The sequence below is a fragment of the Oncorhynchus mykiss genome, chromosome 7 (assembly GCF_057628025.1).
Source record: "Oncorhynchus mykiss isolate SJ-2025 chromosome 7, ASM5762802v1, whole genome shotgun sequence".
NCBI lineage: Eukaryota > Metazoa > Chordata > Actinopteri > Salmoniformes > Salmonidae > Oncorhynchus > Oncorhynchus mykiss.
Genome location: NC_143028.1, coordinates 85518675 through 85543097, shown reverse-complemented (window position 1 = coordinate 85543097; position 24423 = coordinate 85518675). Strand labels below are relative to the sequence as shown.

The following is a 24423-nucleotide window of genomic DNA, read 5'->3' as shown; positions in this document are numbered from 1 at the left end:
TAATAATAATGTAGCCTGATAGGAATAACCGCACAGGAATGCAATTGGCCTATGAAGCACATTTAGCTCCATTCAGAACCAGCGGAATTTTGGAGTCCTCTTGAAGTAAATTGACAGATGACAGGCATAACGCGCCTCGCTGACCCCAGATGAGCTGTTTAGCTCTCTCATTATTTTCAAATGTGTTTGATTGATCTAAAATACTGTAGTACAAAACGCATGAATGTTTCTTTGTACCAGTCGAATCCAGTCTAGTGGCGCAGCGTGTGAATCCTGTGCGACCTTGTAATCCCGCGTCCGCTAAAGATCACTTTGACTTTCCACTACTAAACAGAACAGCTCCCCCACGGCACTGCTCCCCCGCCTGTGTTTGTAGGACCACCTTCTCGGTTTCGTCACATCATGCCTTCATATATGAAGGGTTCGAACAAGGTTGAACTAAATTAGAGTAACAGGAGGCAGCGGAGAGAACCCGACAGCAGAATCATGAAGGCACTGAGTGTCCTACACCGGGCTGCGAACACCCTGCTCAGCCATCCCGGGGACCGGGGAACTCTACTGACAAGGTGTGGGATAAGCGGCGCCTCGACGTTAAATAACAAGGTAGTGTTGTTACGTTACAGTCTCGTCATTATGCAGTACTTGGTTGATACAATGTATCGATATAATAACGTTATAGCGGTGTAATTATGCAAGATCGTTTTGGGGTTTCGAAGTGTTTAACTACCTTCTACTAACCTGTACCCCTGCACATTGACTTTGTACGGGTACCCCCTGGATATAGCCTCGTTATTGTTATTTTATTGTGTTTTCTTTTCATTAGATTTTTTACTTTAGTTTATTTAATATATATTTTCTTAACTATATTTCTTGAACCGCATTGTTGGTTAATTAAGGGCTTGTAAGTAAGCATTTCACGGTAAATATTCGGCGCATGTGTTGTATTCGGCGCATTTGACAAATACAAATTAAATTTGATTTGATTGGTCGGGTATTTTTATTTTACCTTTATTTAACTAGGCAAATCAGTTAAGAACAAATTCTTATTTACAATGACGGCCTACCGGTGAACAGTGGGTTAACTGCCTTGTTCAGGGGCAGAACGACAGATTTGTACCTTGTCAGCTCGTGGATTCGAGTAAAGGGGGCGTTACTGTTCTTAGGTTGTGGGATGACTTTTGCTTCCATCCAAGCCTGGGGCCACACACTTTCTAGTAGGCTTAAATTGAAAATATGGCAAATAGAAGTGACATTATTGTCTGCTATTATCCTCAGTAATTTTCCATCCAAGTTGTCAGACCCCGGTGGCTTGTCATTGTTGATAGACAACAATACTTTTTTCACTTCTTCCACACTCACTTTAGGGAATTAAAAATTACAATGCTTGCCTTTCATAATTTGGTCAGATATTCTTGAGGTGTAGTGTCAGCGTTTGTTGCTAGCATGTCATGCCTAAATTTGCCAATCTTGCCAATGAAAAAATCATTAAAGACTTTGGCAATATACCTCACCACAACACTATATATCCACAGTACACCACCACACCACTATATATCCACAGTACATTACCACACCACTACATATCCACAGTACTACAACACTACATATCCACAGTACATCACCACACCACTTTATATCCACAGTACACCACCACACCACTACATATCCACAGTACACCACCACACCACTACATATCCACAGTACACCACCACACCACTACATATCCACAGTACACCACCACACCACTACATATCCACAGTACCTCACCACACCACTACATATACACAGTACATCACCACACCACTACATATCCACAGCACACCACCACACCACTATATATCCACAGTACACCACCACACCACTACATATCCACAGTACACCACTACATATCCACAGTACATCACCACACCACTACATATCCACAGTACCACACCACTACATATCCACAGTACATCAGCACACCACTATATATCCACAATACACCACCACACCACTATATATCCACAATACATTACCACACCACTACATATCCACAGTACCACACCACTACATATCCACAGTACATCACCACACCACTATATATCCACAGTACACCACCACACCACTATATATCCACAGTACACCACCACACCACTACATATCCACAGTACACCACCACACCACTACATATCCACAGTACACCACCACACCACTACGTATCCACAGTACACCACCACACCACGACATATCCACAGTACATCAACACACCACTACATATCCACAGCACACCACCACACCACTATATATCCACAGTACACCACACCACTACATATCCACAGTACACCACCACACCACTACATATCCACAGTACATCACCACACCACTACATATCCACACCACCACACCACTACATATCCACAGCACACCACCACACCACTATATATCCACAGTACATCACCACACCACTATATATGCACAGTACATCACCACACCACTACATATCCACAGTACCACACCACTACATATCTACATCACCACACCACTATATATCCACAGTACAGCACCACACCACTACATATCCACAGTACATCACCACACCACTACATATCCACAGCACAACACTACACCACTATATATCCACAGTACATTACCACACCACTATATATCCACAGTACAGCACCACACCACTACATATCCACAGTACATCACCACACCACTACATATCCACAGCACAACACTACACCACTATATATCCACAGTACATCACCACACCCCTACATATCCAAACCACTACATATCCACATCACCACACCACTACATATCCACAGTACCTCACCACACCACTACATATCCACAGCACCTCACCACACCACTATATATCCACAGTACCTCACCACACCATTACATATCCACACCACTACATATCCACAGTACCTCACCACACCACTACATATCCACAGTACCTCACCACACCACTACATATCCACATCACCACACCACACCACTACATATGAGGTACTGTGGATATATAGTGATGAGGTACTGTGGATATGTAGTGGTGTGGTGAGGTACTGTGTATATGTAGTGGTGTGGATATGTAGTGGTGTGGTGAGGTACTGTGGATATGTAGTGGTGTGGTGAGGTACTGTGTATATGTAGTGGTGTGGTGATGTAGATATGTAGTGGTGTGGTGATGTAGATATGTAGTGGTGTGGTGCTGTGGATATGTAGTGGTGAGGTGAGGTGCTGTGGATATATAGTGGTGTGGTGATGTAGATATGTAGGGGTGTGGTGAGGTACTGTGGATATGTAGTGGTCTGGTGATGTGGATATGTAGTGGTGTGGATATGTAGTGGTGTGGTGATGTAGATATGTAGGGGTGTGGTGAGGTACTGTGGATATGTAGTGGTCTGGTGATGTGGATATGTAGTGATGTGGATATGTAGTGGTGTGGTGAGGTACTGTGGATATGTAGTGGTGTGGTGATGTACTGTGGATATGTAGTGGTGAGGTACTGTGGATATGTAGTGGTCTGGTGCTGTGGATATGTAGTGGTGTGGTGAGGTACTGTGGATATGTAGTGGTGAGGTACTGTGGATATGTAGTGGTCTGGTGCTGTGGATATGTAGTGGTGTGGTGAGGTACTGTGGATATGTAGTGGCGTGGTGAGGTACTGTGGATATGTAGTGGCGTGGTGATGTAGATATGTAGTGGTGTGGTGATGTAGATATGTAGTGGTGTGGTGATGTAGATATGTAGTGGTGTGGTGATGTACTGTGTATATATAGTGGTGTGGTGATGTGGATATGTAGTGGTGTGGTCATGTGGATATGTAGTGGTGTGGTGAGGTACTATGGATATGTAGTGGTGTGGTGATGTACTGTGTATATATAGTGGTGTGGTGATGTGGATATGTAGTGGTGTGGTCATGTGGATATGTAGTGGTGTGGTGAGGTACTATGGATATGTAGTGGTGTGGTACTGTGGATATGTAGTGGTGTGGTGATGTGGATATGTAGTGGTGTGGTGAGGTACTATGGATATGTAGTGGTGTGGTGATGTGGATATGTAGTGGTGAGGTACTATGGATATGTAGTGGTGTGGTACTGTGGATATGTAGTGGTGTGGTACTGTGGATATGTAGTGGTGTGGTGAGGTACTGTGGATATGTAGTGGTGTGGTGATGTGGATATGTTGTGGTGTGGTGATGTGGATACGTAGTGGTGTGGTACTGTGGATATGTAGTGGTGTGGTGAGGTACTGTGGATATTTAGTGGTGTGGTGTGGTACTGTGGATATGTAGTGGTGTGGTGATGTACTGTAAATATGTAGTGGTGTGGTGATGTGGATATGTTGTGGTGTGGTGATGTGGATACGTAGTGGTGAGGTACTGTGGATATGTAGTGGTGAGGTACTGTGGATATGAAGTGGTGTGGTGAGGTACTGTGGATATGTAGTGGTGTGGTACTGTGGAACTATGGATATTTAGTGGTGTGGTGGTGTGGATGTTTCGTGGTGTGGTGATATGGATATGTAGTGGTGTGGATATGTAGTGGTGTGGTGATGTGGATATGTAGTGGTGAGGTACTGTGGATATGTAGTGGTGTGGTGATATGGATATGTAGTTGTGTGGTGAGGTACTGTGGATATGTAGTCGTGAGGTTCTGTGGATATGTAGTGGTGTGGTGTTGTGGACATGTATTGGTGTGGTGAGGTACTGTGGATATGTAGTGGTGAGGTACTGTAGATATGTAGTGGTGTGGTGATGTGGATATGTAGTGGTGTGGTGATGTAGATATGTAGTGGTGTGGTGATGTACTGTGGATATGTAGTGGTGTGGTGATGTACTATGGATATGTAGTGGTGTGGTGATGTGGATATGTAGTGGTGTGGTGATGTGGATATGTAGTGGTGTGGTGATGTAGATATGTAGTGGTGTGGTGATGTACTGTGGATATGTAGTGGTGTGGTGAGGTACTATGGATATGTAGTGGTGTGGTGTTGTACTGTGGATATGTAGTGGTGTGGTGATGTGGATATGTAGTGGTATGGTGATGTGGATATGTAGTGGTGTGGTGAGGTACTGTGGATATGTAGTGGTGTGGTGAGGTACTGTGGATATGTAGTGGTGTGGTGATGTACTGTGGATATGTAGTGGTGTGGTGATGTGGATATGTAGTGGTGAGGTATTGTGGATATATAGTGGTGTGGTGATGTGGATATGTAGTGGTGTGGTGAGGTACTGTGGATATGTAGTGGTGAGGTACTGTGGATAAGTAGTGGCGTGGTGATGTAGATATGTAGTGGTGAGGTACTGGGGATATATAGTGGTGTGGTGATGTACTGTGGATATGTAGTGGTGTGGTGATGTAGTGTGGATATGTAGTGGTGTGGTGATGTGGATATGTAGTGGTGTGGTGAGGTACTGTGGATATGTAGTGGTGTGGTGAGGTACTGTGGATATATAGTGGTGTGGTGATGTGGATATGTAGTAGTGTGGATATGTAGTGGTGTGGTGATGTGGATATGTAGTAGTGTGGATATGTAGTGGTGTGGTGATGTGGATATGTAGTGGTCTGGTGAGGTACTGTGGATATGTAGTGGTGTGCTAATGTACTGTGGATATGTAGTGGTATGGTGATGTGGATATGTAGTGGTGTGGTGAGGTACTGTGGATATGTAGTGGTGTGGTGAGGTACTGTGGATATATAGTGGTGTGGTGATGTACTGTGGATATGTAGTGGTGTGGTGATGTAGTGTGGATATGTAGTGGTGTGGTGATGTGGATATGTAGTGGTGTGGTGAGGTACTGTGGATATGTAGTGGTGTGGTGAGGTACTGTGGATATATAGTGGTGTGGTGATGTACTGTGGATATGTAGTGGTGTGGTGATGTGGATATGTAGTGGTCTGGTGAGGTACTGTGGATATGTAGTGGTGTGCTAATGTACTGTGGATATGTAGTGGTATGGTGATGTGGATATGTAGTGGTGTGGTGAGGTACTGTGGATATGTAGTGGTGTGGTGAGGTACTGTGGATATATAGTGGTGTGGTGATGTACTGTGGATATGTAGTGGTGTGGTGATGTGGATATGTAGTGGTCTGGTGAGGTACTGTGGATATGTAGTGGTGTGCTAATGTACTGTGGATATGTAGTGGTATGGTGATGTGGATATGTAGTGGTGTGGTGAGGTACTGTGGATATGTAGTGGTGTGGTGAGGTACTGTGGATATATAGTGGTGTGGTGATGTACTGTGGATATGTAGTGGTGTGGTGATGTGGATATGTAGTGGTGTGGTGAGGTACTGTGGATATGTAGTGGTGTGGTGATGTGGATATGTAGTGGTGTGGTAAGGTATTGTGGATATGTAGTGGTGTGGTGATGTGGATATGTAGTGGTGTGGTGATGTGGATATGTAGTGGTGTGGTGATGTACTGTGGATATGTAGTGATGAGGTACTGTGGATATGTAGTGGTGTGGTGATGTACTGTGGATATGTAGTGGTGTGGTGATGTGGATATGTAGTGGTTTGGTGATGTACTGTGCATATGTAGTGGTGTGGTGATGTGGATATGTAGTGGTGTGGTGATGTACTGTGGATATGTAGTGGTGTGGTGATGTGGATATGTAGTGGTGTGGTGATGTACTGTGGATATGTAGTGGTGTGGTGATGTACTGTGGATATATAGTGGTGCGTTTTGGTCCTCCCATTACACACCATCACATGCTCATCTATCACTCCAGTGTTAATCTGCTAAATTGTAATTACTTTGCTACTATGGCCTATTTATTGCCATACCTCCTCATGTCATTTGCACACACTGTATATAGACTTTCTTTTTTTTCTATTGTGTTATTGACTGCACGCTTGTTTATTCCATGTGTAACTCTGTGTTGTTGTTTCTGTCGCACTGCTTTGCTTTATCTTGGCTGGGTCACAGTTGTAAATGAGAACTTGTTCTCAGCTAGCTTACCTGGTTAAATAAAGGTGAAATAATAATAAATCAATAAATATAAAGCTGGGTTGATACTGGTTTATAAAGCTGGGATGATACTGGTTTATAAAGCTGGGATGATGCTGGTTTATAAAGCTGGGACAATGCTGGTTTATAAAGCTGGGATGATGCTGGTTTATACAACTAGGACGATGCTGGTTTATAAAGCTGGGATGATGCTGGTTTATAAAGCTGGGATGATGCTGGTTTATAAAGCTGGGACAATGCTGGTTTATAAAGCTGGGATGATGCTGGTTTATACAACTAGGACGATGCTGGTTTATAAAGCTGGGATGATGCTGGTTTATAAAGCTGGGACGATGCTGGTTTATACAACTAGGACGATGCTGGTTTATAAAGCTGGGATGATGCTGGTTTATGAAAGCTGGGATGATGCTGGTTTATAATGCTGGGATGATGCTGGTTTATAAAGCTGGGATGATGCTGGTTTATACAACTGGGACGATGCTGGTTTATAAAGCTGGGATGATGCTGGTTTATAAAGCTGGGATGATGCTGGTTTATAAAGCTGGGATGATGCTGGTTTATAAAGCTAGGATGAAGCTGGTTTATAAAGCTGGGATGATGCTGGTTTATAAAGCTGCAAAACATTGTTTAGTATTATGCTCTGAGAATGCTCTATTATTCTTTGCAGTGCAGGTTAGAGGTTAGGGTGGGTCTGTCTGTGTCTGTTTGGGTCTGTCTGGGTCCGTTTGCATCTGTCTGTGTCTGTTTGGGTCTGTCTGGGTCTGTCTGGGTCTGCTTGGGTCTGTCTGGGTCTGTTTGCATCCGTCTGGGTCTGTTTGCTTTTGGTTGTGCAGATCAGGACTAGATCTTGCCGTTTTGCTGTGATGCCATGCATGGATGGTTTGTGTGTGACAACACCTGAAATGTAAAAACTAAATAAATCCAAACTAAAAAACAACAACTGAAATGTAAAGAATGGTTGTACAGTATTTGTCACATGGTTTGTCCAATGCCTTTCTCAGAAGTGTCAATGATCCTCCTGTGCTCTAGATCCAGCCAGGGTTCGGTCTGCTGTTTGACATCGATGGGGTGCTGGTCCGGGGGAAGACTCCTATTCCAGCTGCTAAAAAGGCCTTCCAGAAGTTGGTGGACTCCAGAGGACAGTTCTTGGTTCCTGTGGTGTTCGTCACCAACGCTGGAAACTGTCTCCGTCAGAAGAAGGCTGATCAACTGTCTCAAATACTGGGAGTGCCTGTGAGTCCAAACCTAACCCTACCCTCTGACCCCTAACCCTAACCTTGGGAGTGCCTGTGAGTCCAAACCTAACCCTACCCTCTGACCCCTAACCCTAACCATGGGAGTCCAACCCAAACCTATGACCCCTAACCTTAACCTCTGAATACTAACCCTGGGAGTCCAACCCTAACCTTAACACTAACCTTTGACTACTAACCCTGGGAGTCCAACCCTAACCTTTGACCCCTAACCCTAATCTCTGACTACTAACCCTGGGAGTCCAACCCTAACCTTAACCTCTGAATACTAACCCTGGGAGTCCAACCCTAACCTTAACACTAACCTTTGACTACTAACCCTGGGAGTCCAACCCTAACCTTTGACCCCTAACCCTAATCTCTGACTTCTAACCCTGGGAGTCCAACCCTAGGAGTCCAACCTCTAACCCTGGGAGTCTAACCCTAACCCTGGAAGTCTAACCCTGGGAGTCCAACCCTGGGAGTCCAACCTCTAACCCTGGGTGTCTAACCTCTAACCTTGGGAGTCTAACCCTGGGAGTCCAACACTGGGATTCTAACCCCTAACTCTGGGAGTCTAACCCTATAAATCTAACCCCTAACCCTGGGAGTCTAACCCCTAACCCCTGGGAGTCTAACCCTAACCCCGGGAGTCTAACCCTTGGAGTCTAACCCAAACCCCTGGGAGTCTAACCCAAACCCCTGGGAGTCTAACCCCTAACCCTGGGAGTCTAACCCAAACCCCTGGGAGTCTAACCCTGGGAGTCTAACCCCTAACCCTGGGCGTCTAACCCTGGGAGTCTAACCCCTAACCCTGGGAGTCTAACCCTAACCCTGGGAGTCTAACCGTGGGAGTCTAACCCCTAACCCCTGGGAGTCTAACCCAAAGCCCTGGGAGTCTAACCCCTAACCCTGGGAGTTCAACCCTGGGAGTCTAACCCTGGGAGTCTAACCCTGGGAGTTCAACCCTGGGAGTCCAACCTCTAACCCTGGGAGTCCAACCCCTAACCCTGGGAGTCTAACCCCTAACCCTGGGAGTCTAACCTCTAACCCCTAACCCTGGGAGTCTGACCTCTAACCCTGGGAGTCTAACCCTGGGTGTCCAACCCCTAACCCTGGGAGTCTAACCCTAACCCCTGGGAGTCTAACCCCTAACCCCGGGAATCTAACCCCTTACCCTGGGAGTCTAACCCCTTACCCTGGGAGTCTAACCCTAACCCTGGGAGTCTAACCCCTAACACCGGGAATCTAACCCTAACCCTGTGAGTCTAACCCTGGGAGTCTAACCCTGGAAGTCTAACCCTGGAAGTCTAACCCCTAACCCCGGGAATCTAACCCTAACCCTGGGAGTCTAACCCCTTACCCTGGGAGTCTAACCCCTTACCCTGGGAGTCTAACCCCTAACCCCGGGAATCTAACCCTAACCCAGGGAGTTTAACCCTAACCTTGGGAGTCTAACCCTGGAAGTCTAACCCCTAACCCCGGGAATCTAACCCTAACCCTGGGAGTCTAACCCCTTACCCTGGGAGTCTAACCCCTTACCCTGGGAGTCTAACCCCTTACCCTGGGAGTCTAACCCTAACCCTTGGAGTCCAACCCCTAACCCTGGGATTCTAACCCTAACCTTGGGGGTTTAACCTCTGACACTTGGAGTTCAACCCTAACCCCTAACCCTGGGATTCTAACCCTAACCTTGGGAGTCTAACCTTAAACCTGGTGCTGGGAGTATCTGCAAGCCAGGCTCATGTTTCATGTCTCTTACAGCAAGCTAATTCACCTGGAGGTCGGAACTGAGAAGTGCAAATAACATTCATGTAAAACTGTCTGGATGTTGTCATAGTGTCTGTCACCTGACCTAAAATCATTATCATTAACATGCAATCATTATCATTAACATGCAATTATGTTATCTGATCTACAATCATTATCACTTTATACTGAAGGTGGTTTCAGGCTGTGGTTTCAGGCAGCAGCCACTCCAGTAGACTGCAACAGTCACTCTGTTTGATTACTTTGTATCTGTGTTGTGTCTTTCTCTTGTAGATCTCCCAGGACCAGGTGATGCTGTCTCACAGTCCTCTCAGGATGTTCACGAAGTACCATGAGAAATGTGTTCTGGTGTCAGGACAAGGACCTGTACTGGATATCGCTAACAAGTATCTGTCTAATCACTTCTAACTCTGCTGTTTCACTGTGCCATCATCACCAGATGTATATAGTTACTCAGCCAGTGTGAGTAGCTTCGACATTTAAAACATCAATCAAAGCCTTTAGTCTTTCTTAGAGGGGTAGTTCTATGTTGATCAGTGAGATCACATGGCTGTACAGCTGGTTGTGTTTTGTAACCCTGGTTCATCTGCTCCCCATACATTCAAGGTCTCTGTGATTACTGGGTGACAGCCTGGCAGGTCCAGGGACAGTAATGAGAGCTTATACAATAATAGTGCTCTGATAACTGGGGGGGGGGGGGGGCATTTTAGGTGAAGCCAACAAAATGTTGTGCACCGATGATGATGATAAGAGCAGATGATGTTGTAGTTCAGTTAAAGGTTTGGCCTACTGCTTCAACCTAAACACAGCATTGTCAGCCCATGATCAGACCATTTCTAGCACAGAGAATACCTAACGGTCTTTGATATAGTATAAACTGTGGAAATTCCACTGAGTATACAAAACATTAAGAGTATTCCATGACATAGACTGACCAGGCGAATCCAAGTGAAAGCTATGATCCCTTATTGATGTCAATTGTTAAATCCACTTCAATCAGTGTTAATGAAGGGGAGGAGATAGGAAAAATAAGGACTTTCAAGCCTTGAGACATGGATTGTGTATGTGTGCCATTCAGAGGGTGAATGGGCAAGATAAAACATTTAAGTGCCTTTGAACGGTTTGTGTCAAGAACTGCAAGGTTGCTGAGTTTTTTACATCCATGTGTATCAAGAATGGTCCAGCACCCAAAGGACATCCAGCTGATTTGATACAACTGTGGGAAGCATTGGAGTCAACATGGGTCAGCATCCCTGTGGACTGCTTTCAATACCTTGTAGAGTCCATGCCCCTACGAATTGAGGCTGTTCTGAGGGCAAAAGAGGGTGGGGTACCAGTAAATATTATGAAAGTGTTCCTAATGTTGGGCCCCCGAGTGGCACAGTGGTCTAAGGCACTGCACCTTAGTGCAAGATGCGTCACTACAATCCCTGGTTCGAATCCAGGCTGTATCACATCTGGCCCTGATTGGGAGTCCCATGAAGCGGCGCACAATTGGCCCAGCGTCGTCCGGGGTAGGCTGTCAATGTAAATAAGGATTTGTTTCTTAACTGACTTGCCTACTTAAATAAATGTTTGGTATGTTTTAGTGTTATAGATGTTACCATGTTGATCCTTAACGTTCCTCCAGTCTGGGCTTCCAGAATGTGGTGAGCATCGACATGTTGAGAGAATACTTCCCCCTGCTGGATATGGTGGACCACAACAGACGACCCAAACTACCAGTAGGAACACGCACGCACGCCTGCATGCACAGTGGTGCTTTTGGACAGGAAAAACCATTCATACAACCACATTGGATCATGGTGGCGATATTGTTTGAGCTAGAGTCCTGGAAGATGTTGTGTTTAAAAACATGGGTACATGCACTACAGTTCAATAGTTTGGGTCACTTAGAAATGTCTTTGTTTTCCATGAAAATATACATGAAATTAGTTGCAAAATGAATAGGAAATATAGTCAAGACGTTGACAAGGTTATAAATAATGATTTTTAATTGAAATAATAGTGTCCTTCAAACTTTGCTTTCGTCAAAGAATCCTCCATTTGCAGCAATTACAGCCTTGCAGACCTTTGGCATTCTAGTTGTCAATTTGTTGATGTAATCTGAAGAGATTTCATCCCATGCTTCCTGAAGCACAAGTTGGATTGGCTTGATGGGCACTTCTTACGTACCACACGGTCAAGCTGCTCCCACAACAGCTCAATAGGGTTGAGATCCGGTGACTGTGCTGGCCACTCCATTATAGACAGAATACCAGCTGACTGCTTCTTCCCTAAATACTTCTTGCATAGTTTGGAGCTGTGCTTTGGGTCATTGTCCTGTTGTAGAAGGAAATTGGCTCCAATTAAGCGCTGTCCACAGGGTATGGCATGGAGTTGCAAAATGGAGTGATAGCCTTCCTTCTTCAAGATCACTTTTACCCTTTACTCATCTCCCACTTTATCACCACCAAAGCACCCCCAGACCATCACATTGCCTCCACCTCCACCAGACCATCACATTGCCTCCACCTCCACCAGACCATCACATTGCCTCCACCTCCACCAGACCATCACATTGCCTCCACCTCCACCAGACCATCACATTGCTTCCACCTCCACCAGACCATCACATTGCTTCCACCTCCACCAGACCATCACATTGCCTCCACCAGACCATCACATTGCCTCCACCAGACCATCACATTGCCTCCCTCCACCTCCACCAGACCATCACATTGCCTCCTTCCACCTCCACCAGACCATCACATTGCCTCCACCAGACCATCACATTGCCTCCACCAGACCATCACATTGCCTCCCTCCACCTCCACCAGACCATCACATTGCCTCCTTCCACCTCCACCAGACCATCACATTGCCTCATTCCACCTCCACCAGACCATCACATTGCCTCCACCAGACCATCACATTGTCTCCACCTCCACCAGACCATCACACTGCCTCCACCATGCTTGACAGATGGCATCAAGCACTCCTCCAGCATTTTTATTTTATCTGCGTCTCTCGACGCAGTTCTACTTTGTGATCCGAACACCTCAAATGTAGATTTGTTTGTCCATAATACTTTTTTCCAATCTTCCTCTGTTCAGTGTCTGTGTTCTTTTTCCCATCTTAATCTTTTATTTTTATTGGCCAATCTGGCTTTTTCTTTGCAACTCTGCCTGTACTTGTCCTCTTGCTCAGTTGTGCACCGGTGCCTCCCTCTTTCTATTCTGGTTTGCGCTGTTCTGTGAAGGGAGAGATCTTCAGTTTCTCTCATGGAATAGCCTTCATTTCTCAGAACAAGAATAGACTGACGAGTTTCAGAAGAAAGTACTGGCCATTTTGAGCCTATAATCGAACCCACAGATACTGATGCTCCAGATACTCAGCTAGTCTAAAGAAGGCCAGTTTTATTGCTTCTTTAATCAGGACAACAGTTTTCAGCTGTGCTAACATAATTGCAAAATGGTTTTCTAATGATCAATTAGCCTTTTAAAATGATAAACTTGGATTAGCTAACACAACGTACCATTGGAACACAGGAGTGATGGTTGCTGATAATGGGCCTCTGTACGTCTATGTAGATATTCCATTAAAAATAAGCCGTTTCCAGCTACAATAGTCATTTACAACATTAACAATGTCTACACTGTATTTCTGATCAATTTGATGTTATTTTAATGGACAAAAAATATGATTTTCTTTCAAAAACAAGGACATTTCTAAGTGACCCCAAACTTTTGAACTGTAGCGTACATTTTTTCAACAACAGGTTATGGTCAATAATATCAAAGGCTGCACTGAAATCTAACAGTACAGCTCCCACAATCTTCTTATTATCAATTTCTTTCAACCAATCAGTCATTTGTGTCAGTGCAGTACATATTGTGTGCCTTTCTCTACAAGCGTGCTGAAAGTCTGTTGTTAATTTGTTTATAGAGAAATAGCATTGTATTTGATCAAACACCATTTTTTTCAACAGTTTGCTAAGAGCTGGCAGCAAGCTGATAGGTCTGCTGTTAGAACCAATAAAGGCCACTTTACCACTCTTGGGTTGCAGAATTACTTTTTCTTCCCTCCAGGCCTGAGGACAAAGACTTTCCTCTAGGCTCAGATTAAAGATATGACAGATAGGAGTGGCTATAGAGTCAGCTACCATCCTCAGTAGCTTTCCATCTAAGTTGTTAATGCCAGGATGTTTGTCATTATTGATCGATAACAATCATTTTTCCACCTCTCCCACAGTAACTTTACGAAATTCAAACGCTTTCATTTTGTTTCACGCATGAGTACAATGGCTCACTTCGTTGTTGGGATTTCCTGCCTAAGTTTGCCCACTTTGCCAATTAAGTAATCAATGGTTTCGCGATGAATACTCCATCTGATTTGATGAAAAATTGAGTTGTATGTGTCTTTCTGCTCATAATTTAATTTAAAAGTACTAAAGTAGAGATCTTGGCATCAAAATACAGTTTCTTCTTTTTTTTTTTGTAACATAATTTCTCAAATTGCAATAAGTCAGCCAGTCAAATGTGCAGCCAGACTTATTAGCCACTCCTTTTGCTCCATCTCTTTCAACAATTCCTCATCTAACCATGGATTTTTAACAGGTTTCTTAGCAGGTGCATGTTTATCAATAATTGGAAGAAGCAACTGGATGCTCCTTATTAAATCACATCAGACCAACAAATATTTTGAACATCATTCACGTAAGAGTCACAGCAAAGTATTTTGTATGATCTCTCATACACAATTTTAGTCCCATCTTTTGGAACTTTGGCTTTCCTGCTTTATTGTGATCACTGCATTCAATGGGTACGGATACAGCACACACATCCTTGGGTCGCTCATATTTTCAGTTCGCTGCAGCTAGCAACTGGAATGAGCTGCAACAAAGTGGACAGTTTTATCTCAATCTCTTCATTCAAAGACTCAATCATGGACACTCTTACTGATAGTTGTGCGTGTTATATTATTGTCTCTAGCTTCTTGCCCTTTGTGCTGTTGTCTGTGCCCAATAATCTTGTACCCTGTTTTATGTTGCTACCATGTTGTGCTGCTGCCATGTGGTGTTGCTACCATCAACATTCAGGTCCCCAAGAAAGTAGACTTCTCTGTTTACATCACATACACTATCAAACATTTCACACATATTATTTAGATACTGACTGTTAGCACCTGGTGGCCTGTAGCAGCACCCCAAAAGAAAAGGCGTTAGATGTGCCAGGTGAACCCTTCTACCACAACACTTCAATAACACTTGACATAAGATGTTCTCGAAGCATTACAGGGATATGGCTCTGAATATATATAGCAACACCTCCCCCATAAGCATTTCTGTCTCTTCTATACATGTTATATCCTTGTATTGCTACTGCTGTATCATACAATTAAATATCTAAGTGAGTCAGAAATGGCTAATATATTAATGTTATCTGATGATAGCAATTAATTGATTTCATTAATCTTATTTCTAAGGCTACATATGTTAATATGGGCTATTTTCAGCCCTTTCCTGTTTAGCGTATCAGATATAAACATAATATGGAAAAGAGGAAACAAAGCAAGAGGAAAAAAAGATGCAGTCCATGAATCAGTTGGTGTGTATAAGTGTGTGTGTGCTGCGGGGATGAAGCTACGAACCCATAGGTTCTCTTAACCCTAACATGCTTTTGGGAGGGAGGGTGGAAAATAAGCATTTCATTGTAATACCTGTTGTATTCGGTACTAAACTAAAACACTAAGCTATTTTCTTGTTGTTGTAAGAACTGCTTGTAGAACTATTTTTGTTTGTTTAAAAGATCCTTAAGCTGTGATAGAGAGACAATCAATCAAATGTATTTACAGTGCCTTGCGAAAGTATTCGGCCCCCTTGAACTTTGCTACCTTTTGCCACATTTCAGGCTTCAAACATAAATATATAAAACTGTATTTTTTTGTGAAGAATCAACAACAAGTGGGACACAATCATGAAGTGGAACGACATTTATTGGATATTTCAAACTTTTTGAACAAATCAAAAACTGAAAAATTGGGCGTGCAAAATTATTCAGCCCCCTTAAGTTAATACTTTGTAGCGCCACCTTTTGCTGCGATTACAGCTGTAAGTCGCTTGGGGTATGTCTCTATCAGTTTTGCACATCGAGAGACTGACATTTTTTCCCATTCCTCCTTGCAAAACAGCTCGAGCTCAGTGAGGTTGGATGGAGAACATTTGTGAACAGCAGTTTTCAGTTCTTTCCACAGATTCTCGATTGGATTCAGGTCTGGACTTTGACTTGGCCATTCTAACACCTGGATATGTTTATTTTTGAACCATTCCATTGTAGATTTTGCTTTATGTTTTGGATCATTGTCTTGTTGGAAGACAAATCTCCGTCCCAGTCTCAGGTCTTTTGCAGACTCCATCAGGTTTTCTTCCAGAATGGTCCTGTATTTGGCTCCATCCATCTTCCCATCAATTTTAACCATCTTCCCTGTCCCTGCTGAAGAAAAGCAGGCCCAAACCATGATGCTGCCACCACCATGTTTGACAGTGGGGATGGTGTGTGTTCAGGGTGATGAGCTGTGTTGCTTTTACGCCAAACATAACGTTTTGCATTGTTGCCAAAAAGTTCCATTTTGGTTTCATCTGACCAGAGCACCTTCTTCCACATGTTTGGTGTGTCTCCCAGGTGGCTTGTGGCAAACTTTAAACTACACTTTTTATGGATATCTTTAAGAAATGGCTTTCTTCTTGCCACTCTTCCATAAAGGCCAGATTTGTGCAATATACGACTGATTGTTGTCCTATGGACAGAGTCTCCCACCTCAGCTGTAGATCTCTGCAGTTCATCCAGAGTGATCATGGGCCTCTTGGCTGCATCTCTGATCAGTCTTCTCCTTGTATGAGCTGAAAGTTTAGAGGGACGGCCAGGTCTTGGTAGATTTGCAGTGGTCTGATACTCCTTCCATTTCAATATTATCGCTTGCACAGTGCTCCTTGGGATGTTTAAAGCTTGGGAAATCTTTTTGTATCCAAATCCGGCTTTAAACTTCTTCACAACAGTATCTCGGACCTGCCTGGTGTGTTCCTTGTTCTTCATGATGCTCTCTGCGCTTTTAACGGACCTCTGAGACTATCACAGTGCAGGTGCATTTATACGGAGACTTGATTGACACACAGGTGGATTGTATTTATCATCATTAGTCATTTAGGTCAACATTGGATCATTCAGAGATCCTCACTGAACTTCTGGAGAGAGTTTGCTGCACTGAAAGTAAAGGGGCTGAATAATTTTGCACGCCCAATTTTTCAGTTTTTGATTTGTTAAAAAAGTTTGAAATATCCAATAAATGTCGTTCCACTTCATGATTGTGTCCCACTTGTTGTTGATTCTTCACAAAAAAATACAGTTTTATATATTTATGTTTGAAGCCTGAAATGTGGCAAAAGGTCGCAAAGTTCAAGGGGGCCGAATACTTTCGCAAGGCACTGTATAAAGCCCTTTTTACATCAGCAGATGTCACAAAGTGCTATACAGAAACCCAGCCTAAAACCCCAAACAGCAAGCAATGAAGATGTAGAAGCACGGTGACTAGGAAAAACTCCCTAGAAAGGCAGGAACCCAGGAAGAAACCTAGAGAGAAACCAGGCTCTGAGGGGTGGCCAGTCTGAGGGCTGTGCCGGGTGGAGATTATAAGAGTACATGGCCATTTAAGGCCATATTGTTATTTATGATGTTCAAACAGTACCTCAACAGTACTCCCGCCTGCTTTGGTCTTTGTTATGCCAACAACGTAGGTTACGCTGTCACTTCCAGACAGGGCAGGTTGCATGGATCTAGAAAGCCACAAGTCGGGACAATCTGCAGTCCCAGCCACAATGGCTAACCGCGTCACGGGCTGCGTTCAAGCGCTCAAGAAAACCCAGCTAGCTTAATAGGCAGCTAGCTAGCAGCTAGGCCAAATCATATCAAATTGTATTTGTCACATGCGCAGAATACAACAGATGTAGGTAGACCTTACAATGAAATGCTTACTTACAAGCCCTTAACCAACAATGCAGTTTTAAGAAAATACCTAAAAAAAAAAGTAAGAGATAAGAATAACAAATAATTAACGAGCAGCAGTAAATAACAATAGCTATATACAGGGGGTACCGGTACAGAGTCAATGTGCGGGGGCACTGGGGCCCCCAAACAGCTCCTCAGATCCGGCCTTGGGATCTGTCCTGTACTGAACAGATAGTAACAGTCCCAGCAACTTATGCCAACCACGTCACAGGATCCAAAATCAAAAGGTAGCTAGCTAGAAACCAAACTTTTTCAATAGACTTTCAAAACTTTCCAAAACAACAAACCGAGCTCTCCCTCGTTCCATGTTCAACAAGAAGTGAAGAAGACATTTAAAGTAGTCAACATCATTACAAATGGTCCAAAATAGATCAAAGGACTATTGCATGATCGGTTGATGTTGAGTTGTGATATTTGGCAAGTGTGGTAAGGAGTACAGAAGTAGCTCATCCTAGGGTGATGTGTCCAATTTGTCCAAATGGTGACATTATGATGCGAGTGTGTGTGCGTGTGTGTTTGACTATGTGCATTTACAGTATGTATGTGAAAGTTTTCATAGTGAAACACTATCAAACCTCCTGATGCACCCTTTCAGGTAGTACTAACACTTTTGCCATCATACAACAACTTCTCAACTCACTTCAACATTTACCAACAATGAACAACAGTACCTAGCTTGAACCCTGGCAACACTGCTCGCTGCTTTAATTATTGTGGGGTTTGCAAAGCAAAAGCCCCCACTTAAATCTTCAACATAATTCTCACTTTTTATTGTTATTAATGGGACGTACGAAGCAAACGTCACATTCTAAAACTTTGTTGTACTTCTTTTTCTTCTTCTTCTGCACGCTACTCCTCTTCCACTGCTACAAACACCATTCACACTTTAAAAGGTCTTTCTTTTTGGCCATCTTCATTCACTTTAATGAGGTTAATAATTGTGACGTCATCACTTCCAACTTCCATCCACTGTAAATGCAACAATGCAACTTTTGACATAAATCAGCTACTTTGACAAAAACGTACACAAAGAGTTAAAGGTTGTGACATCTTCCTCTACTTCTCTGCTATTCAAATCTGGAATAATAACAGAATGATCTGGTACCAATCAAACGTTACAGCTGTTTAAGTGACCTCAACATTTTCTGTAACTTTTTCTGAGTGTAGTTATTTGTGTTGAAATATGTGATCTAACACAATCCAAAGTAATAAGGTTGATAGTGTAGTCTATCAAAGTAATCATACCGATTATTTTACAACATTTCAGTTTGACTATATTTAACTCTTGGCTTCAGTAAACTTCTTCAACTACCACAAAAATACATGTAAAGAGTTGAAGCAAGTTCCATCAAATGTTTCATAATGGAAAATTACCATCTAGTTATTGTTAGGTGGGACTTCCAAGCAAAAGTTCATACTTTAAATCTTCGTCTTATTTTTCTGCATGCTACTCCTCTTACACCGTTTAAGCTAGAAACACCATTCAAACTATAAAATAGTGTGTTTGCATACAACTTAATGTTTTTATTTTATTTATACTTTTTAAACTATACATTTTTTGGTCTTTCTTTTTGTCCATCTTCATTCATTTTAATGGAACTTTTTTCAACATTCTAAAGCTCCCCGTTGTGACATCAACGTTTCCAACATTCACTGTAACTTTCAATGTAACTTTTGAAACATCAGATACTTTGACCACTTTGCAATCAACTTAGGCAAAAGGTTAAAGCATATGAAATCTTCCTCTACTTCTCTGCTTTTCAAACCTGAAATAATAACAGAATTATCTGGTACCGATCAAATGCTACAGCTGTTTAAGTAACTGCATCAACAACATTTTCTCTAACTTTTTATAAACAACTTAACATTTGACCACTTACCCAACAAGTTAGACAAAAAGTTAGAGAGTGTGGCATCTTCGTCTACTGCTATGCTATTCAAATGTTTGCAGAACAAAAATATCCGCTACGAATCTAACTATACAGCAGTTTTAGTAAATATATTAACACTTTTTTTCCAACTTGTTCCAAACAACACTCCCCCCAAAAGTCAGCCAGAAACTTAGAGCGTATGGAATCTTCCTCTACTTCTCTGCTTTCCAAATCTGGCTTTGAACAAAAATATCTTCTACCAATAAAAAGTTACAGTTGTTTGTAGGAGTTTAGAGTGATGAAAAAAGAAGCTAGCTAACGTCAGCTCTCTCATAACATGTCATTGAGCAGCTCAAACGAAGTCATTGCTATGGATACCGATGCATTTAAATGGAAAAATGTGCATTAAATAATTCACAAACAATAATTATTGAACTGTTCAAGCTAGGGACACCAAACAAACGTTCACATGTTCAGGCTATGCTAACTTCAAATTCTCAAAAACTTTGATAAACTATAACTATATAAAAATTGCCTAAAATAACCCACTACGAGTAACACTTGAATCATTCAAGCTAGAAACACCAAACCAATTGTCACATGTTCAGGCTATCCTAACATAAAATTCTTTAAAACTTGTATCAACTACAACTATATAAATTAGCATAAAATAACCCACCAACAGTAACTCTTGAACCATTCAAGCAAGAGACACCAGACCAACTTTCACTTGCTCAGGCTATCATATCCTATCAATTAATCAAGCTAACAAGCTTCACAGGCTAGCAAGCACACCACATTTTCTACAGGAAATGTACTTTTCTAGTTATTGGTGAAGAAAAAAAAATCCCATGAGATGAAAATGTCAGGAATGTTCAGATTAGCAACATAATAAAGGTCCAATGGCCACACCCTCTCATGCAATACCATGCAAGACTCAATTTATCTAAATTGAGTCGCTATAATGGGCACATGTTTATCTCTCTTGATCTGTTTGACTCAGAGTGATGCAATTTGTCACACATGCTCAGGGAGGTGAGTCAAGCTAACCTGTAGAAAAGTGTTGAGTTTGGCCGCAGGGTGGCGCTGTTGTGCAGGAAGAAACATTCATGCAAGCTCATTGGTTCATAGTGGCCATGTCGTTTAAAGACGTGCATCCATAAATGCTTGCAGGTATATTTAGGGGTTCAAGCAGCAAAGCTGGTGAAATCCTGTTGTATTTGTTCCACTTCATTATTGTTATTATATTCCTCTTTCTACCATGTTGGTGAAGAAAAAAAAACATTTCCATGAGATGAAAAGGCCCTGGACTGTGCAACTTAACAACATGGTAAAGGCCCTAGGGCCACATCCTCTCACGCAATACCATGGCAATTGGCCACATAGTGGCTCTATAACAAGAGATTGAAAAGTCTAAGTCATGTAATTTAGTTCATAGGTCCCTCCCCTCACAAGGAACAAATTTGCCTCAAGAACCCATAAAGTCCACCTATGCTATGACTGTGTTCTCCCTACGTATGTCATGTTGTGTTACTGTATATTATTGTATATACTGGTAGTTCAGAATATTATATATATTTAGCAGACACTTTTATCCAGTAGCCCAAAATATATTCCTACCACCTGAAGCTGAGGATACCCTACCCATGGTGTATCACCATGTTACCTCTGCTAGAGCAGGATCACATGCACAGCGATGTGAAAGGTCAGGGAGGAGATGGTGATTGAGAGTGACTGTGCCCACATTAGGGTGTATGTACTCTGGTGTCCTAGGGACACTTTAGGGTGTTTGTACTCTGGTTACCTAGGGACACTTTAGGGTGTATGTACTCTGGTGTCCTAGGGACACTTTAGGGTGTATGTACTCTGGTGTCCTAGGGACACTTTAGGGTGTATGTACTCTGGTGTCCTAGGGACACTTTAGGGTGTATGTACTCTGGAGCCCTGAATGTTATTCTTCTCTTGTTGCAGTCTTCACCTATTGTGAATCTCCCTATAGTTCAAGGTAAGAAGCATATTGTTCATATCGTAGTACATTTTCTCCAAATAATGATTCTACATGTAGAATAACCTTTCAGATTTTAAGAAAGTATAAACTCACGATTTAATGATGTTGTTTCTCTTTTTTTCTGGTCGCAGCGGTCATCCTGTTCGGCGAGCCAATCCGATGGGAGACCAACCTGCAGCTGATCATTGATGTGTTGCTGACCAATGGGAGCCTGGGTAACGCCCATGAGATGCGTCACTCCTCCCACCTGCCGCTGCTGGCCTGTAACATGGACCTGATGTGGATGGCCGAGGCCCAGTCTCCACGGTAACAAGTCACTGAGAAAGATTACACTAAGTGATATGGAACATTGGTTGACAAATCAAATCAAATGTATTTATATAGCCCTTTGTACATCAGCTGATATCTCAAAGTGCTGTACAAAACCCCAAACAGCAAGCAATGCAGGTGTAGAAGCACGGTGGCTAGGAAAAACTCCATAAAAAGGCCAAAACCTAGTAAGAAACCTAGAGAGGAACCAGGCTATGTGGGGTGGCCAGTCCTCTTCTGGATGTGCCGGGTGGAGATTATAACAGAACATGGCCAAGATGTTCAAATGTTCATAAATGACCAGCATGGTCCAATAATAATAAGGCAGAACAGTTGAAACTGGAGCAGCAGCACGGCCAGGTGGACTGGGGACAGCAAGGAGTCATCTCAGGTAGTCCTGAGGCATGGTCCTAGGGCTCAGGTCCTCCGAGAGAGAGAAAGAAAGAGAGAAAGAGAGAATTAGAGAGAGCACACTTAAATTCACACAGGACACCGAATAGGACAGGAGAAGTACTCCAGATATAACAAACTGACCCTAGCCCCCGACACATAAACTACTGCAGCATAAATACTGGAGGCTGAGACAGGTGGGGTCAGGAGACACTGTGGACCCATCCGAGGACACCCCCGGACAGGGCCAAACAGGAAGGATATAACATATAACCCCACCCACTTTGCCAAAGCACAGCCCCCACACCACTAGAGGGATATCTTCAACCACCAACTTACCATCCTGAGACAAGGCTGAGTATAGCCCACAAAGATCTCCGCCACGGCACAACCCAAAGGGGGGGGGGGGTGGGGGGTGGGGGGGTGGGGGGGGGGGGGTGGGGGGGGGGGGGTGGGGTGCCAACCAAGACAGGATGACCACATCAGTGAATCAACCCACTCAGGTGACGCACCCCTCCCAGGGACGGTATGAGTGAGCCCCAGTAAGCCAGTGACTCAGCCTCTGTAATAGGGTTAGAGGCAGAGAATCCCAGTGGAAAGAGGGGAACCGGCCAGGCAGAGACAGCTCCAGAGCCTTTCCGTAGCACCTTCCCACTCGTGGGCCAGACTACACTCAATCATATGACCCACTGAAGAGATGAGTCTTCAGTAAAGACTTAAAGGTTGAGACCGATTTTGCGTCTCTGACGTTAATAAATACATACAGCATTTAACAAAGTGAAGCTGTTTTTTTTTGGAACAGAAGTCTCATAAGTTATAAAAATGGAGCTCTATAGGAGAAAGCCCTGCCTCCAGCTGTTTGCTTAGAAATTCTAGGGACAATTAGGAGGCCTGCGTCTTGTGACCGTAGCGTACGTGTAGGTATGTACGGCAGGACCAGATCAGAGAGATAGGTAGGCGAAAGCCCATGTAATGCTTTGTAGGTTAGCAGTAAAACCTTGAAATCAGCCCTTGCTTTGACAGGAAGCCAGTGTAGGGAGGCTAGAACTGGAGTAATATGATCCATTTTTTTGGTTCTAGTCAGGATTCTAGCAGCCGTATTTAGCACTAACTGAAGTTTATTTAGTGCTTTATCCGGGTAGCCGGAAAGTAGAGCATTGCAGTAGTCTAACCTAGAAGTGACAAAAGCATGGATTAATTTTTCTGCATCATTTTTGGACAGAAAGTTTCTGATTTTTGCAATGTTACGTAGATGGAAAAAAGCAGTCCTTGAAATGGTCTTGACATGTTCTTCAAAAGAGAGATCAGGGTCCAGAGTAACGCCGTGGTCCTTCACAGTTTTATTTGAGACGACTGTACAACCATTAAGATTAATTGTCAGATTCAACAGAAGATCTCTTTGTTTCTTGGGACCTAGAACAAGCATCTCTGTTTTAAAGTAGAAAGTTTGCAGACATCCACTTCCTTATGTCTGAAACACATGCTTCTAGCGAGGGCAATTTTGGGGCTTCACCATGTTTCATTGAAATGTACAGCTGTGTGTCATCCGCATAGCAGTGAAAGTTAACATTATGTTTTCGAATGACATCCCCAAGAGGTAAAATATATAGTGAAAACAATAGTGGTCCTAAAACGGAACATTGAGGAACACCAAAATTTACAGTTGATTTGTCAGAGGACAAACCATTCACAGAGACAAACAGATATCGTTCCGACAGATAAGATCTAATCCAGGCCAGAACTTGTCCGTGTAGACCAATTTGGGTTTCCAATCTCTCCAAAAGAATGTGGTGATTGATGGTATCAAAAGCAGCACTAAGGTCTAGGAGCACGAGGA

General features: G+C 43.2%; 1 protein-coding gene across 1 annotated transcript in view; it reads left to right on the top strand.

Moving 5' to 3' along the window:
* Positions 1–238: 238 nt before the first annotated feature.
* The window catches only part of zgc:77375 (haloacid dehalogenase-like hydrolase domain-containing 5), a 31839-nt gene continuing 7654 nt past the window's right edge, over positions 239–24423 (top strand). The window contains exons 1-6 of the mRNA XM_036984380.2: positions 239–603; positions 7994–8197; positions 10240–10352; positions 11597–11690; positions 21851–21884; positions 22019–22193. Of these exons, the coding sequence (XP_036840275.1) occupies positions 487–603; positions 7994–8197; positions 10240–10352; positions 11597–11690; positions 21851–21884; positions 22019–22193 (737 nt within the window). The 5' untranslated portion in view covers positions 239–486. The remainder of the gene's footprint in view (positions 604–7993; positions 8198–10239; positions 10353–11596; positions 11691–21850; positions 21885–22018; positions 22194–24423) is intronic.